The sequence below is a fragment of the Ochotona curzoniae genome, unplaced genomic scaffold (genome assembly GCF_017591425.1).
Source record: "Ochotona curzoniae isolate NIBS_2020 unplaced genomic scaffold, NIBS_Ocur_1.0 contig_908, whole genome shotgun sequence".
NCBI classification, from domain to species: Eukaryota; Metazoa; Chordata; class Mammalia; order Lagomorpha; family Ochotonidae; genus Ochotona; species Ochotona curzoniae.
In genome coordinates, this window is record NW_024466607.1 from 9,427,611 (window position 1) to 9,440,661 (window position 13,051).

At 56.7% G+C, this 13,051-nt stretch overlaps 1 protein-coding gene across 2 annotated transcripts in view; it reads left to right on the forward strand.

Moving 5' to 3' along the window:
- ALDH1L1 (aldehyde dehydrogenase 1 family member L1) overlaps positions 1-12,744 on the forward strand; it is a 31,023-nt gene extending 18,279 nt beyond the window's left edge. For both annotated transcript variants that reach the window (XM_040995325.1, XM_040995326.1), the window contains 7 exons: positions 2,340-2,433; positions 5,306-5,405; positions 6,370-6,468; positions 8,024-8,189; positions 9,745-9,850; positions 10,678-10,877; positions 12,473-12,744. In XM_040995325.1, the coding sequence (XP_040851259.1) occupies positions 2,340-2,433; positions 5,306-5,405; positions 6,370-6,468; positions 8,024-8,189; positions 9,745-9,850; positions 10,678-10,877; positions 12,473-12,528 (821 nt within the window). In that variant the 3' untranslated portion in view covers positions 12,529-12,744. The remainder of the gene's footprint in view (positions 1-2,339; positions 2,434-5,305; positions 5,406-6,369; positions 6,469-8,023; positions 8,190-9,744; positions 9,851-10,677; positions 10,878-12,472) is intronic.
- Positions 12,745-13,051: the final 307 nt, after the last annotated feature.

The window sequence follows — 13,051 nt, forward strand, 5'->3', positions numbered from 1 at the left end:
AGGGCCTGCTGGGTAGCACAGCCTTGTGGGAGCTGAGTGGCCATCCCAAGTGGCTGATCTGTGGCCAAGGGGGTCGCCTCCCTGGGTGAAAAATAGCTGCTTCCTGAAGCGTGTCTCCTTCAGACACCTTCCCGAAGTGCCCTGCACTGGTTTGTGCATATATGTGCCCTGACTCAGTTACTTTGGACATTGTCTATGCTTGGGTGTTTGAGAGAATTTACTCATAGAACATTCTAGAATTGGAGCATTTGGGGGGTTTAACAGGGGTCAGCCCTCTTGGTTCATGACTTCTGCCTCTGCTATTTCAGTCGATTGCAGGTCAAAAATATTTAGAAAAAAAAGAGTTTGTACTGAATACACGTGGACTCTTTCTTCCTTTGTCATTGTTCCCCAAATAATAGAGAACACGGGTTGGCAGCACTTAATCCTGTCAGCTCAGTAATCAGACAGAATTACTAGGAGGGGATTGTGTGGGCTAAGGTAAGACCGACCTGCATTGTGCGGTACATGGGCCAGGGCCTCTGCAGATCTGGGTGGAGTGTCTTTGGTTTGCTGTCTTGCCATCTTTGGTCAGGAGTCTCTTATTCAGTTTTCAGTTAGCTGTTTGTTTTTGAGGTTGTTTTTTAGGTTTATGTATTTGAAAGGCAGAGCAACAGAGAGAAGAGACAGAGACATCTTGGCACCTGCTAATCACTACCCAAATTGCCTTAATACCTAGAGCTGAGACAGGCTGAAGCCAGGAACCTGGAACTTCATTTGGGTCTCCCACGTGGGTGCAAGAGCCCGAACCCATGAGCCTTCTTCCACTGCTATCTCAGAGCATTAGCAAGGAGCTGGATGGGAAGTGGAACAGCCAGGACTCGAACCAGCGCTCTGCTGTAGAATGCAGGCCTCCCCAACAGGGGCTCAACACTGACCCCTACTGATAGCATTGGGAATTTGTGTGTTTAGGATACCTGACCTTTGCAAGACACGTTGTTAACCAAGTGGCAACTGAACAGAGTATGTGGAATGGGGTTAGAAGCAAGATAACTGGTTGTGTATTAACTATATGGGGCAGGGGGTGTTTCATGCCAGCCCTGCTAAGCCAAAGCCTTCACGGGTGCACCTGAACAAGCTGGGAGGCAGGACAGTAATAGAGAAGGGAGCGGGCAGGTGGAAGAACCCCAGGACGTGATCCAGTGTGACTCCTGGATCTCGGCTGGACCAGACTGACCACAGGCAGACGTTTACTGGAGTGGAGAGGCCAAGGAGGGAGGAGGGGCAGGCTTCGTGTGGAACAGGAGAGCTCAGTTTTCAGCATCTTGAACTTGAGAAGCCCTGAGACGTGCAAGTGCAGGCGCCCAGTCGGGAGCGGGTGACACTTGGATGTGGGTTCCAAGGAGCCTGGCTGCAAAAACAGATTTAGTGGGAGGTATGCCTGGCCGGCCTGAGGTCAGCCTAGGAGGCTGTGTGGACTGGGAAGGTAGAGCCAGGGTACTGGAGGAGCAGAGCATGCGGGTCACAGAGGTCAGAAGCCAGGAAGGGAAGGGCGAGGCATGCTGAGTAGGGTCTCAAGGAGCAGCTGAACCTGTGGCAGAGAGGGCACAGCAGAGTCAGGGCAGCCATGCTAAATGGAAACAGAGGGAGGCAGAGAAAGTGCCAGATGGGGGCATGATGGGAGGCCCTGGGGTGTGGGACAGGCCCAGGAGCCCAACACCCCAGGGAGGAGTGGCCGGAGTAGCGTGGGCTGGGCTCCCCTTGCTGGCTCCCACCCAGGCTAGCCTTGTGCACTCCCCAATGCCTCGGGTGTCTTTGGCTCCAGGGACCCAGTCAAGCATCCTTGGGACTCTCATAGGGCAGCACCCAGCAGAGCTGAAAGGCTGCATGACCTTGGCCTCAGGATGAGATGCCTTCAGGGTCACCAGCCGAGAGAACAGGAGACGAGAAGGGACAGTCAGAGCTGCTTCCTTAAACCTCCTGCGTTTCCTTGCAGGCAGCCCAGTGCTTGCTGGGGCTGCCCGAGTCCCCCCAGGTGTGCCTGTGTGCTCAACAAGGAGACCTCTCAGAGTGCCTTAGGGCCCATCCCAGTGACTGCATCTCAACTCCATTAGGTCTGTGATGGTTCCAGGTCCAAGGCCATTGCGTATGATATACTTGACATAAGGACTTTAACATTTGAACTTTCAGGGTTCTCAATTCAGTTCTAGGCGCACGGAACCCCAGGCATGGAGGGCTGCAGGCGCTCAGGGAATGTGGGAGAGCAAGCGAGAGAGCCATGGCCTGGCTTGTGGCTCTCCCAGCCCCTGGGAGGCTGCCCTGAGCACCCCGCTCACCTCCACCTGCACTCCCACCCACAGGCTCACTGGTCGGCCAGAGACTCGCGGACCATCCTGACGTGAGGAAGATCGGGTTCACAGGTTCAACGGAGGTGGGAAAACACATCATGAAAAGGTCAGTGGCTGTGGGGACACGGGTGCCAAGGCCACCAGCCGTGGAATCCACAAGATCTGGGTGGTATACCTGCTAGTTCTGTGGGGCCAGTCTTCTGACCAAAGCCCTTGGCTTGGGTTGAGGGGAGCGGCCGTGATCCACTCTGCCCGCTGATACTAGCACTATGCTAACTAGTACAGGGCCACCAGCCCCAGGGCCACTGGGCACTTGAAATGGGGCTGCTTTGAACTGAAGAGTGCTGTGAATATAAAATACGTGCTGCTTCAAAGTCTTAGCACATACAGAAAAGTAAAATGCCTCATGGATCATTTTGTTTGTGCGGATGGCAAGTTGAAGTGTTAATTTTAAAAGAAGGAGTTTTTGATCTGAAAGGCAAGGGACAGAGAGAGGGAGAGAGAGTGAAAGATCTTCCTTCTGTTGGTCCGTTTTCCAAGTGGCTGCAGTGGCTAGTGCTGGGAGCCAGAAGCCAAGATCCCCATCCCGGTTTCCCACATGGGTTGCAGGTGGCCAACCATCTGATGGGCCACCTTCGGCCAGCTTCCCAGGTGTATCAGCCGAGAGCTGGTTGGCGAGCAGAGCAGGTGGGACTCTCTGAGAGCACTCAGCAGCAGCTTAACCTGCTCTACTACAGTGCCGACCCTGACATTTTTTGATTAATTGGGCTGAGTAAAATCTGTTGCCATCAGTCCCCTTTAACTGCACGCTCTGCAATCAGGGATTCAGCCAAGTGCAGCTCAACAATATTTTGGCAAACTGTGTCTGTGCTGAATACTTTCTCATCATCATCCCCTGGACAATATGTGGGGTCTTCAAAAAGCTCGTGGCAAATGTGTGTCCTAAAAAAGTGCATGCACTTAAACAACTCCTTGTACCAAACTCAAGGAGTGCTTCAATTCCACTTCCCGCAGACTTTCTGAAGCCCCATGTAATGTAACAGCTATTTTCAGGGCACTTCTATTGTATTAGGCATTGTAAGTCACCTGGAGTTGGCTGACGTAAGGATGTGTGTACTAATGTGCTTATCCTCCAGGAGTTGACCTCCTGCAGGGTTTCTGGAACTGCTGGAACCGACTCGGAGGCCTGTTGGCGTTAGGAGTAATGGCACCTGTTTCTTTGCACTTCTTTGGAGTGGCTGCAAGCACAGTGTCCACGGCTTCCCAGCTGGGATCTGAGGCTTCATTCCATCTGTGTGGTGGGATGAGCCAGACGATCTCTCACCACTTATTCCTTACACTGCAGCCTCCCACTCAGTGGGCACATGGCACTGGGTGTGCCACAATTCACCCAGGACCTGGCCCATACCCAGGCCTCCGTACCCCAACCAGCTCCACTGGAAGCTCTTGGACAGGCTCCGAAGTTCTGGCCAGCAGAGGGCAGGCCCTCCGAGAGCAAGCAGCTGTCGTCCCCGCCAGGGGCGGAGCCCCAGCCTAGCCCCACCCAGCAGCATTACCAGGGCTGACTTTTTGGCATCAGCACTTTTATGTGGCAGGTGCAAGCTGGCAAACCAGGGCTTTGCTGAGCTGGGAACACGTGACCATGGTCACTGCCTCTGCTTAGGGTCACCCACAGGACAACCCAGATACTGCCGGACGATGCTGGCCATTTGAAGCAAGACTTCCTTGCAGCTCCCGACTCATCATGGTCCTCCCCATCCCTCACACTCCACTCTACCCCACCAAAGGCCCCTCTGCCTGGCAAGGCCCTGTTCCCAGCCCTATGTGCCCTCTGCAAGCTGGCTGAGTACACCTGACACCTCTCAGTGGGCACAGTACTTATGCTGACCATTGGGGTCTCCCTGGAACTCCCCCACCCACACACCTACCGCCTTGGTTCAGGAGCTGCTGCCACTGTAGCTGGTGGGTTGCACCACTCAGGCTGGTAGAGGCTGACACTGCAGGCGGCTAATGCAATAGGCAGGGCTGGTGGGGAGCACGGCATACCTCCACATGCTGCCCGACAGGTCAGGGGCAGCACTGCCCAACAGGTCAGGGGCAGTGCTGCCAAGTGCAAGTGGCCGTAACTTTAGTCCTGATTCCAGGGCTGCCCCTTCCCTCCCACTGCGATGCACAGGTTGTAGCACACCTTTGTCAAGCCCAGAAGGAGGGCTGAGGACATGACAGCCTTGGAATGGCCTAGAAGGAGGCTCTAAGTGGCAAAGTCCCTGCATGGCTCCGTGGGTTTTCCCAGGACCCCAAGTGGTTCGCTGGTGGGTGGCATCTAAGAGAGGGAGACCCTCTCCCAAATTGATGCTAGGCAAAGAGCCCCATTCTGCCCAAGCTGGACCCCTGCTATAGTACCGCTGAAGCCCATGAATGTGACAGGCACCTGACCTCTATGCCCCTGCCCCCGGCAGGCCAAGTCAGGAAACCACTTGGGGCCATTGCAGCTGCCCCAGCTGGGCGGTTGCTCTGGTTCTGACTGAATTGTGCATTTATGGAGCACCAGCTATATGCCCAGAGCTGTGCCAAGCCCTGGGGTATGGGAGGGTCCAATGCACCACGCAGCCACACTGGAGGAAGCTCATGATCTGATGTGAGGTGGGACAACTGGGAGAGGAGTGCTAGAAGGTGTGGGGCCTGGGGGTTGGCTCCTGGGTACCAGCAGAGGAGCCTCTGAGAAGGAAGCCCCAAAGGAAGCAAACAGCTGAAGGCATAGCAGGTGGAAGGTCGTGTACAACCTGGGCAGGCACTGTCAGAACCATGGGGAGGCATGGACGCGCAGGGAGGGCTGGGGGGTCGGGTGGAGAGGCGCTGGGCTGGCCTTGCTCTGTGGAGCACAGCCTGCTCAGGTCCACCCGGGGGCCTCTCTGTCTGGGAGCCCCTGTGCTCCTGGCATTCTGAGCTCTGGCCACTCCATGCCCTGTGCTTTTCAGCTGTGCCGTGAGCAACGTGAAGAAAGTCTCACTGGAGCTGGGCGGGAAGTCGCCGCTCATCATTTTTGCTGACTGTGACCTCGGCAAGGCTGTGCAGATGGTGAGGGGCTTGGATGGGGGTGGAGGCTTGGGGGCAGATGGGGGCAGATTGCGGGGGAGGGAGGGCGGGCATGAGGAGGCACAGGGGACACAGCCAGGAAGGCTAGGGACAGTGGGGTTTGAGGTGGGGGCTGAGACAGTAAGAGGTTGGACTTAGATAGGGGCCATATTTTGCCAGGGGCTCCAGGATGCCCCCAAACTCCCAACTAAGTTTCACACCTCTGAAGTTTGACATGACACCCTAGCATGGATGTGAGAGGGAATCCGGCCTTTCTTTGGGGAAGCTGACAGAGGCCAGGGCCTTGTTCACTGCCAGGCGCAGGATCTTGGCCCTGGTGCCAAGGCTCATGCCAGCTGGAAGCATGGGCCTTGCTGTGGACCTATTCTGGCAATGCCTAATCCCCGAAGCAGGTGCCCTTGGGGCCTCTGAGGTTCTTTCCGCTGAACTCCTACCAGGAACTTCCTCAGGCCAGGGCAACCCACCTCCCCTTCCTCCTGAGGCTGCCCACTTGTGTTCCATTATCTCCCCAATGCCTGCTGCATGCCCCCACACTGACAGGCACCTCTCTCATCAGCTCCCAAGAGTGTAGCAGGATCGGCATCTCCCTGGCCACCCAGCGAGCCTACTGAGTGTTCAGAGAGGGCCCAGGCATGCCATTTCCTCTTCTCCATTCTGTACAACATGGAGCGTGACCTTGCCCACCAGTGACCAGGGTTAGGGCTCCATAGCCGCTCCTCGCTGCTGGCCTTGTGTCTCGACCTCTTCCCTCCTGGTCACCTCTCCTCTCTAGGTGACCAGGGATTGAGCAGGGTGTGTCCTGTGCCAATGGGGCTGGCCTCAGGGGAAGGGCAGGACCTAGGATACCTTCTCTTCCCTTCCGGCAGGGGTTTTGGGTGCTGGCCAGGAGCTGGCAGCTGGAGCCCCTGGAAGAGCCGTGACCTTCATGAAGGCCTGTTGCTTGCAGGGCATGAGTTCCGTGTTCTTCAACAAGGGCGAGAACTGCATCGCTGCAGGTCGGCTCTTCGTGGAGGACTCCATTCACGACCAGTTCGTGCAGAAGGTGGTAAGTTCTGACTGCGCACGGAGTACTGGGGCACTGGGGCAGCAGCAGGGGCTGGTGGGGTTTAAGGAGGGGAGACAAGCCTCAGGGGGTCACCATGACCTGGGTTGGGGGTTTTGGGAGGCGTGCTGTACTAAGTCTCCCCTGGTTCAGCAAGAGTAGCAACCCTGTGCTGGGATGAACACAACCCTGAGGTCTCAGTGGGCTTTCTGGAAGAGGAGCCTCAGACAGGAGCCAGGAGCTCTCAGGTGTGGCTTGCGAGGTGGAAGGGGTCAGCAGAAGATGGGGACAATGGGACTATCAATGCGGCCTCAGGGCAAGACCAGCCCTATCCTGATCACAGACAGGATACCCACAGGGTGAGGTACTCCAGAAAGCTGCAGCCTGGGGCCAGGAGGCCAGCTTCATGCCCAGGTCAGGCAGCTTTTGTCTGTGGACCATGCAGGGGCTGGGTGTGGACAGTGGTCGTCAGAGACTGTCCCTCACCCATGGCCACTGGCCATCTCCTGCTTTCTGTGTCAGCTCACTTAGTGAGCCTGGCCTCAGGCACAAAGGAATCTTCCCAGGCCCCACTTAGGAGCACCTGCAGCAGCCACCTGCAGCCTTGGCAAGGGGAGGGGATACAAGCTGGCAACTCTAGCTTGGCATTTCTATAATACAAAACCAGAGAGGGGAATGCCTCTCCCTCCCCCAGACGCCACACACCCATTAGGAAACTGTGGGAAAGACCACAGGTGGCACAGCCCAGACTACCAGCCATGTGATGCCACAAAAGGATGCCCTCCAAGTCCCAGAGAATTGAGTCCCAGTAGATGTGGGCGGGCACACCCCACAGCCCTGAGCTCAGCTGCGCTGTGTGGCAAGGGTAGGGTGGCATGGCTCTTGGAATGAAAGTCTCAGAGAAGACCAGGATCTTTGCAGTGGTGGTGGGGGACAAAGGGGACAAAGAACTTTTTACAACAGCTTGTGATCACTTTTGCCATTGAATCTGGGCCGGCCTGTGACTTGTTCTGGCTAACAGAACGTGCTGGAAACCATGCTTTTGTGGATACCCAGAAGCTGCTAAGCTTTCACTGCTGCTGCTGGGAGTCCCACCACAATCGTGTATGAATCTATGTGATGAGCTGGTGCTCTGATCAAGGATGCTGGCTAGTGTCACAAGTGGCAACTCAACCACTGTGCCACAGCGCCGACCCCCACACAATTCTTTTAGCTTCTTGGCAGGTGGACCTGATGGGCAGGAGCAGGGCAAGCCTGACTGTGCTGAGCCCACTTCCTCCCTCACCACCCACACACACTCACCCCTATCTCCACTCTCCCACACCCCTGCCCCTCGTCCCTAGCCTGTGTCCCTCTGGGAGGCTTTAGTAACTTTGCATGCAGGAGACATTGGAGTCCAGCCTGGAAGGAGGGTTTGGAGCCTGGCTTTGGGGGGGCCATGGGAACTTGCATTCAGCAAGTGAAATTCCTTGCCTGGGGAAGGGGATGGGCAGGGTGCAACTGTTGTCGGCACCCACATAACATCTGAGCCATTTCTGACTGGAGCACCTTCCTGCAGGTGGAAGAGGTGGGGAAGATGAAGATCGGTGACCCTCTGGACAGGGCCACCAACCATGGGCCACAGAACCACCAGGCTCACCTGAAAAAGCTGCTGGAGTACTGCCAGCGTGGCGTGAAGGAAGGCGCCACCCTGGTGTGCGGGGGCAGTCAAGTCCCCCGGCCAGGTCAGTCACAGGACTGTATCCCTTGGGCCTGGCTCTGTGGCCAGGTGCCCACACAGTCAGGGGACTTTGGGTAGGGTGGACCTGGGCAGTTTGGACACTTGCCAGACACAAGTAGGGGATTAGTGGCGCATGGATGCCAGCACGGAAAGCAGTGTTCAGTGCTGGCTCTAACCTGAGTTGCCCTGATCTCAGCTCTGCTGTGAACATCCCTACACTCTTGAAATTCTTGTCACAGGTAGATCTGTGACATGTGACTTCATGATTTTCCTGCCATTTCTTTGGCTCTAACTTCTCAGCTGCTGCTTTTTTGTAGAAATTCCATCTGCATCTTTTCCGGGTCAGCCCCAAGCTTGGAGCCCTGCTCATCGTGGTGGACACTTTCCCCGAAGGGGCCTGCCTTCTGCAATGGCTCAGTGCCCCCAGCCATGCAGAGTTCTTGTGCCACTTGCTGCCTCCTTGGCCCACCCCAGGGCGCACAGGGCCTTCGCTGCTAGGTCGCTCACACAGGGGCTATACAAGGGAGAGTGAAGAAGGAACCTCAAGCTCTTGCCGTTGTAAGAGCCTCTGCTTCCAATCCTGTCCCATCTGGATCTCTCTCCTGCCCATCTGCACCTACCACCTTGGTACCCACTCTCCACATCCTGGACCGTCACAGTGGCCTCCTTGTGAGCCCTGCTACCCTTTGGTTCTACACCTGCTGAGCCATAGTCATCTCTCCTCCCATGTTGGGACCCTTGACAGGGTCCCCTGTGCTTTAGCCCTGACCTTTGCTCCCCTGATCTTCAGTGATCTGTGTGTGATGTGCCCTCGACCTTGCCCTCTGACCATGTTTAACTCTCACCTGTGCTCCTCCTGTGTTCGTACTCTTTTGGACATTTGCTGTTCCCCTCCCTGGCAAGCGACATTACTCCTCACTCAGCTCCAAGGACAGCCAAGCACAGGCATGTCTTGAATGGCAGCAAAGTGTTTACAACTGCCCCTGCCACCTTCCCCTTCCCTACCCTGCCAGACCAGGAGTCCTAGGAGACTGGGGAGAGGGTCCCCATGGAAGGCGGGGTTCAGGGGATATCGGGGGAAAGCATAGTGAAAGAGCTGTCCACAGTGCAGGCTAGGGAGCCTGTGAAGGACAGCAGAGCTCCCAGGAACCATGAAGGGTGGGGAGCCATCCCTGCATGGCCTGGGGGACCTGCAGGAGTAGGCAAAGAATTTCAGGAACCCAGAAAGAAGCAGTGTGTGAGTCAGGGATTGCCCCCTGCTGGACAAACCCAACAGGAAGGATGAGGGAGCCTGGACGTGGAGTCCACTGGTCAGGGCCAGAGCAGGGCAGAGCAGGGCAGAGCCACAGGCAGCATGGGTGCGGAGGTAGAGGGAAAAACATAACCCTGTGTGGATGCAGCCCAGGGCTCTAGCACGTGGTGGATGGCAGTGCAGGCTGTCCGGGAGTGCCCGCCACTGCACACACTGACACGCACCTGTGCAGGCTCACACCCTTTGAGTGCACACAGGCCATGGGGGAGTGGGGTGCTCCGGCATCAGGACTCCATATCCCCTGCAGGCTTTTTCTTCGAGCCCACCGTCTTCACGGATGTGGAGGACCACATGTTCATAGCCAAGGAGGAGTCCTTCGGGCCAGTCATGATCATCTCACGGTTTGCTGATGGGTACGGCATCCTGCTAAACTCTCCGGGGCCTGGAACAGCCAGCGACTTATTTGCAATGCATAGGTCTCCAGTGGGCCTCCCTGTAGGCTGTGTGGCACAGTAGCCTGGGTATTGCTGGCCTGGCACCAGCCTCCTCTGAATGGAAGCACAGAGGAAACTGCAAGGTTCCTTGGGATTGAATGTCAAAAGAAACCCCATCCCACTGTATCTCATGGTGAAGCGAGTGAGCAGGGCCAGACTGGCTTCAAAGAGAAGGTCTACCCTGGAGTGGGTGGGGAGCCCAGACTGCGTGGCCACATTTGATCTTGTGCAGGCAGATTTCCTGGCTGTTACTGTCCAGGCCTGCGCCCTGTCCCAGTGACACCACTGAACAAACAACAAGTGGTGCCCTGCTCCCCCGTGTCACCATCTACCCACACGTGCAACAGCGAGCGTGTGAGTGTGTATGGGTCTTTCTCGAACAACAAATTTGACTGCCATCTACCAGATAAACACCCCAATTAATCTCCAGCCCCCAGATGGCCAGTGAAAGTCTAGCCAGCCCCTCCCTGGGCTGCTATCCCCTCCTGTAAAATGAGGGGCTGTACCCAGTGACCCCGGTCTTGAATCTGCCTCCATTCCCCCTCCTCACCTCTCTCTCTCACGCTCTGTTCACCTCCCCCAGATGTGTTGTAGCCTAGCAGGTTTTTCTTCTGTGTGGTTTTGGGTGGCAGGAAGTGTGGAGCAGGCCAGCTCGGCCTGTGCGAGAAGGGGCTGCTAGTATCTGTGAACCTCCTCTCCCCGATCTGGGGCTGGGCCCCCCTGAACTCCCTAGCTTTTTCCTCCAGTGACATAGATGCTGTGCTGGCACGGGCCAATGCCACAGAGTTCGGCCTGGCCTCCGGCGTCTTCACCAAGGACATCAACAAGGCTCTGTATGTGAGCGATAAGCTGCAGGCGGGCACCGTGTTCGTCAACACGTACAACAAGACCGACGTGGCCGCCCCTTTTGGAGGATTCAAACAATCGGGATTCGGCAAAGATCTGGGTAAGCCCATCCTGCCTGTGGGCTGCTTTCAATTATTCACTCAGCAAACGTCTGTTCCAAGCCAACGGATGCCAGGCCCTGTGTCTCAACGCGGGGCTATAGGTTGGGAAGATGACTATCAGGAACTTGGTCCTTACTATGAGCGAGTAAGTGCTAATGAAATCAGAGAGGGAAGAGTGCTGGGGAGAGAGCAAGAAACATGATCTGGCAGAGGAGACTTGAGCTAGGAGCCAGGCCAGCCTCTTGGAAGGGATGGCACCTGTCCAGAGACCCAGGAGGAGTTGGCCACAGAGTGTGCAAGCTGCTAGCAGGTGGAATCAAGGGCAGGGGCTGTACAGAGTGGCGGGAGTGGTCTAGGAGGTGGGGAGTGACAAGAGGAAGGAGGCAGGTGGGGCCAACTCTGAGGAACCTGGGGTACCAGTTAAGGGTTCAGACTTCATCCTTGTGGGGAGGGGGCAGTGGGGGCAGAGTGCGCCCCAGGAACCATGGGCTGGAATGAGTCCCCAGCGTAGAGGTGTTGTAACCAGGGCAGCCAGTGAAGGTCCCCAAAATGTGCAGGCTGAGCATGTGCTCACCCACCTGCCAGGCAGGTGGAGCTCAGCTCCCGCTGCCTCCTTCCCCAGGCTACCCTGGCCTAGAGCCCGTCCTGTCGCTGGGGCCACACAGGTCTGATGGACGTGCTTAATGGGACCAGCAGTGAGGCCTGGGGAGGGCAGCCACACCTCTCAGGGAGCCCAGGGAGAGCCAAGATAAAGCTAGACTTAAGGATGGTGACTTTTCCCCCATCCTCCTTCCAGCTTGCAAGCCCTTGCACGATCCCCCAGGGTGGCTGGGGGAAGAAGCCAGACTACATCGTCAAAGCCTGGCATGTGCCACTGTGGGTGGGCCTGCTCCCTCTGTCCCTGTCTGTCACCTCCTCCCAGGCTACCTTCTTGGGGTCCTCACCATTCAGGGGAATTTGTGCTACCAGTCCCCAGGCTGTGTTCTCAGCCACCTCTGACTCCACCTCTGGCTTCCCTCTCACAGCGAGAGGACCTATGACCTCCCCAAGCCAGGCCTGTGAACCGAGCCATGTAAGTAGCCCTCCCAGGGGGCTATGGCAGTGGTATTTAGGGAAGGGGTGTTTCTGGAGGTGGCATGGCTAGGGGTGGGGTGGGGTATGAGGCATAAAGCTGTCACACACACACTGGCCACGAGCTACAATGCACAAGGCACTAGGCACAGATGAGATTCAGGGTCCTGAAAGGCCCCATTTTCAGTTGTCGCTAGACCTGGAGGTGGCAGGGGCAGGAGGTAGGCTGGTATATCTGGGACCCAGAGCCAAGACCTTCAGCCTGATGAGGGGAGGTTCTAGAACAGTTACTTATCTCCTCATGCCTGCGGTGAATCCTGGCCCTCGCCCCTCACTCCTGGGCATATTGGGTAAGGGACATAACCTCTCCAGGCTTTGGTTTCCCATCTGCAAATGCGGTAAGCCAGGGGTTCCCCACATGTTGCATCAGTGTGGTGGTTCAGTGGGCAGGACCCAAGCATACCTGCTGGGGGAGGAGCTGCCAAGACCCCAGTGTGTCCTAGCAGCGTGTGGGTTCTTGCAGGAGAGGCCGCCCTGAACGAGTACCTGCGGATCAAGACCGTGACCTTCGAATACTGAGAGCTGTCAGTGAGAGCAGCGAACTGTTCCCCTGTCATACCATGTCGTCCTGCCTCTCCGGGGGAGGCCCTGCGTGTTATGCCTCCCCAGTCGGTGCCAGCCTCCCCTGGCTGCACTTCCACCACCATCTGCATGTGGGCCACCCTTTGTCTGGCCCAAAGTGGCCTGGGCCTGGCAAGGGAAACAGCCTATGCATGAATAAAGGTTGTAGGCAGAGATCCAGCAGCACCCCCATCCCTGTGTCTTTGTCTCGTCTGTGGGTACTCCCTGGTGGCCCTGGGAGTCAGGCTACCACCCTGAGCCCCGGGCACAAGTCAGGAGAAATACGAACAAATGACTTAGCTCCAGACTCCAAATAACAGGAACCAAAACGGCATTAGGGGCAGAGTGGGGTTGAGGAGAGAGCTCTCAGAAGCTCATGTGGAAAGAAGTGAAATTACGGGTAGAACTCCCCACCCCAGCCACTGCACTGTGAGAACCAAGTCTCCCACACCCACGCGCATGGTCGACGTGAGGCCCCACA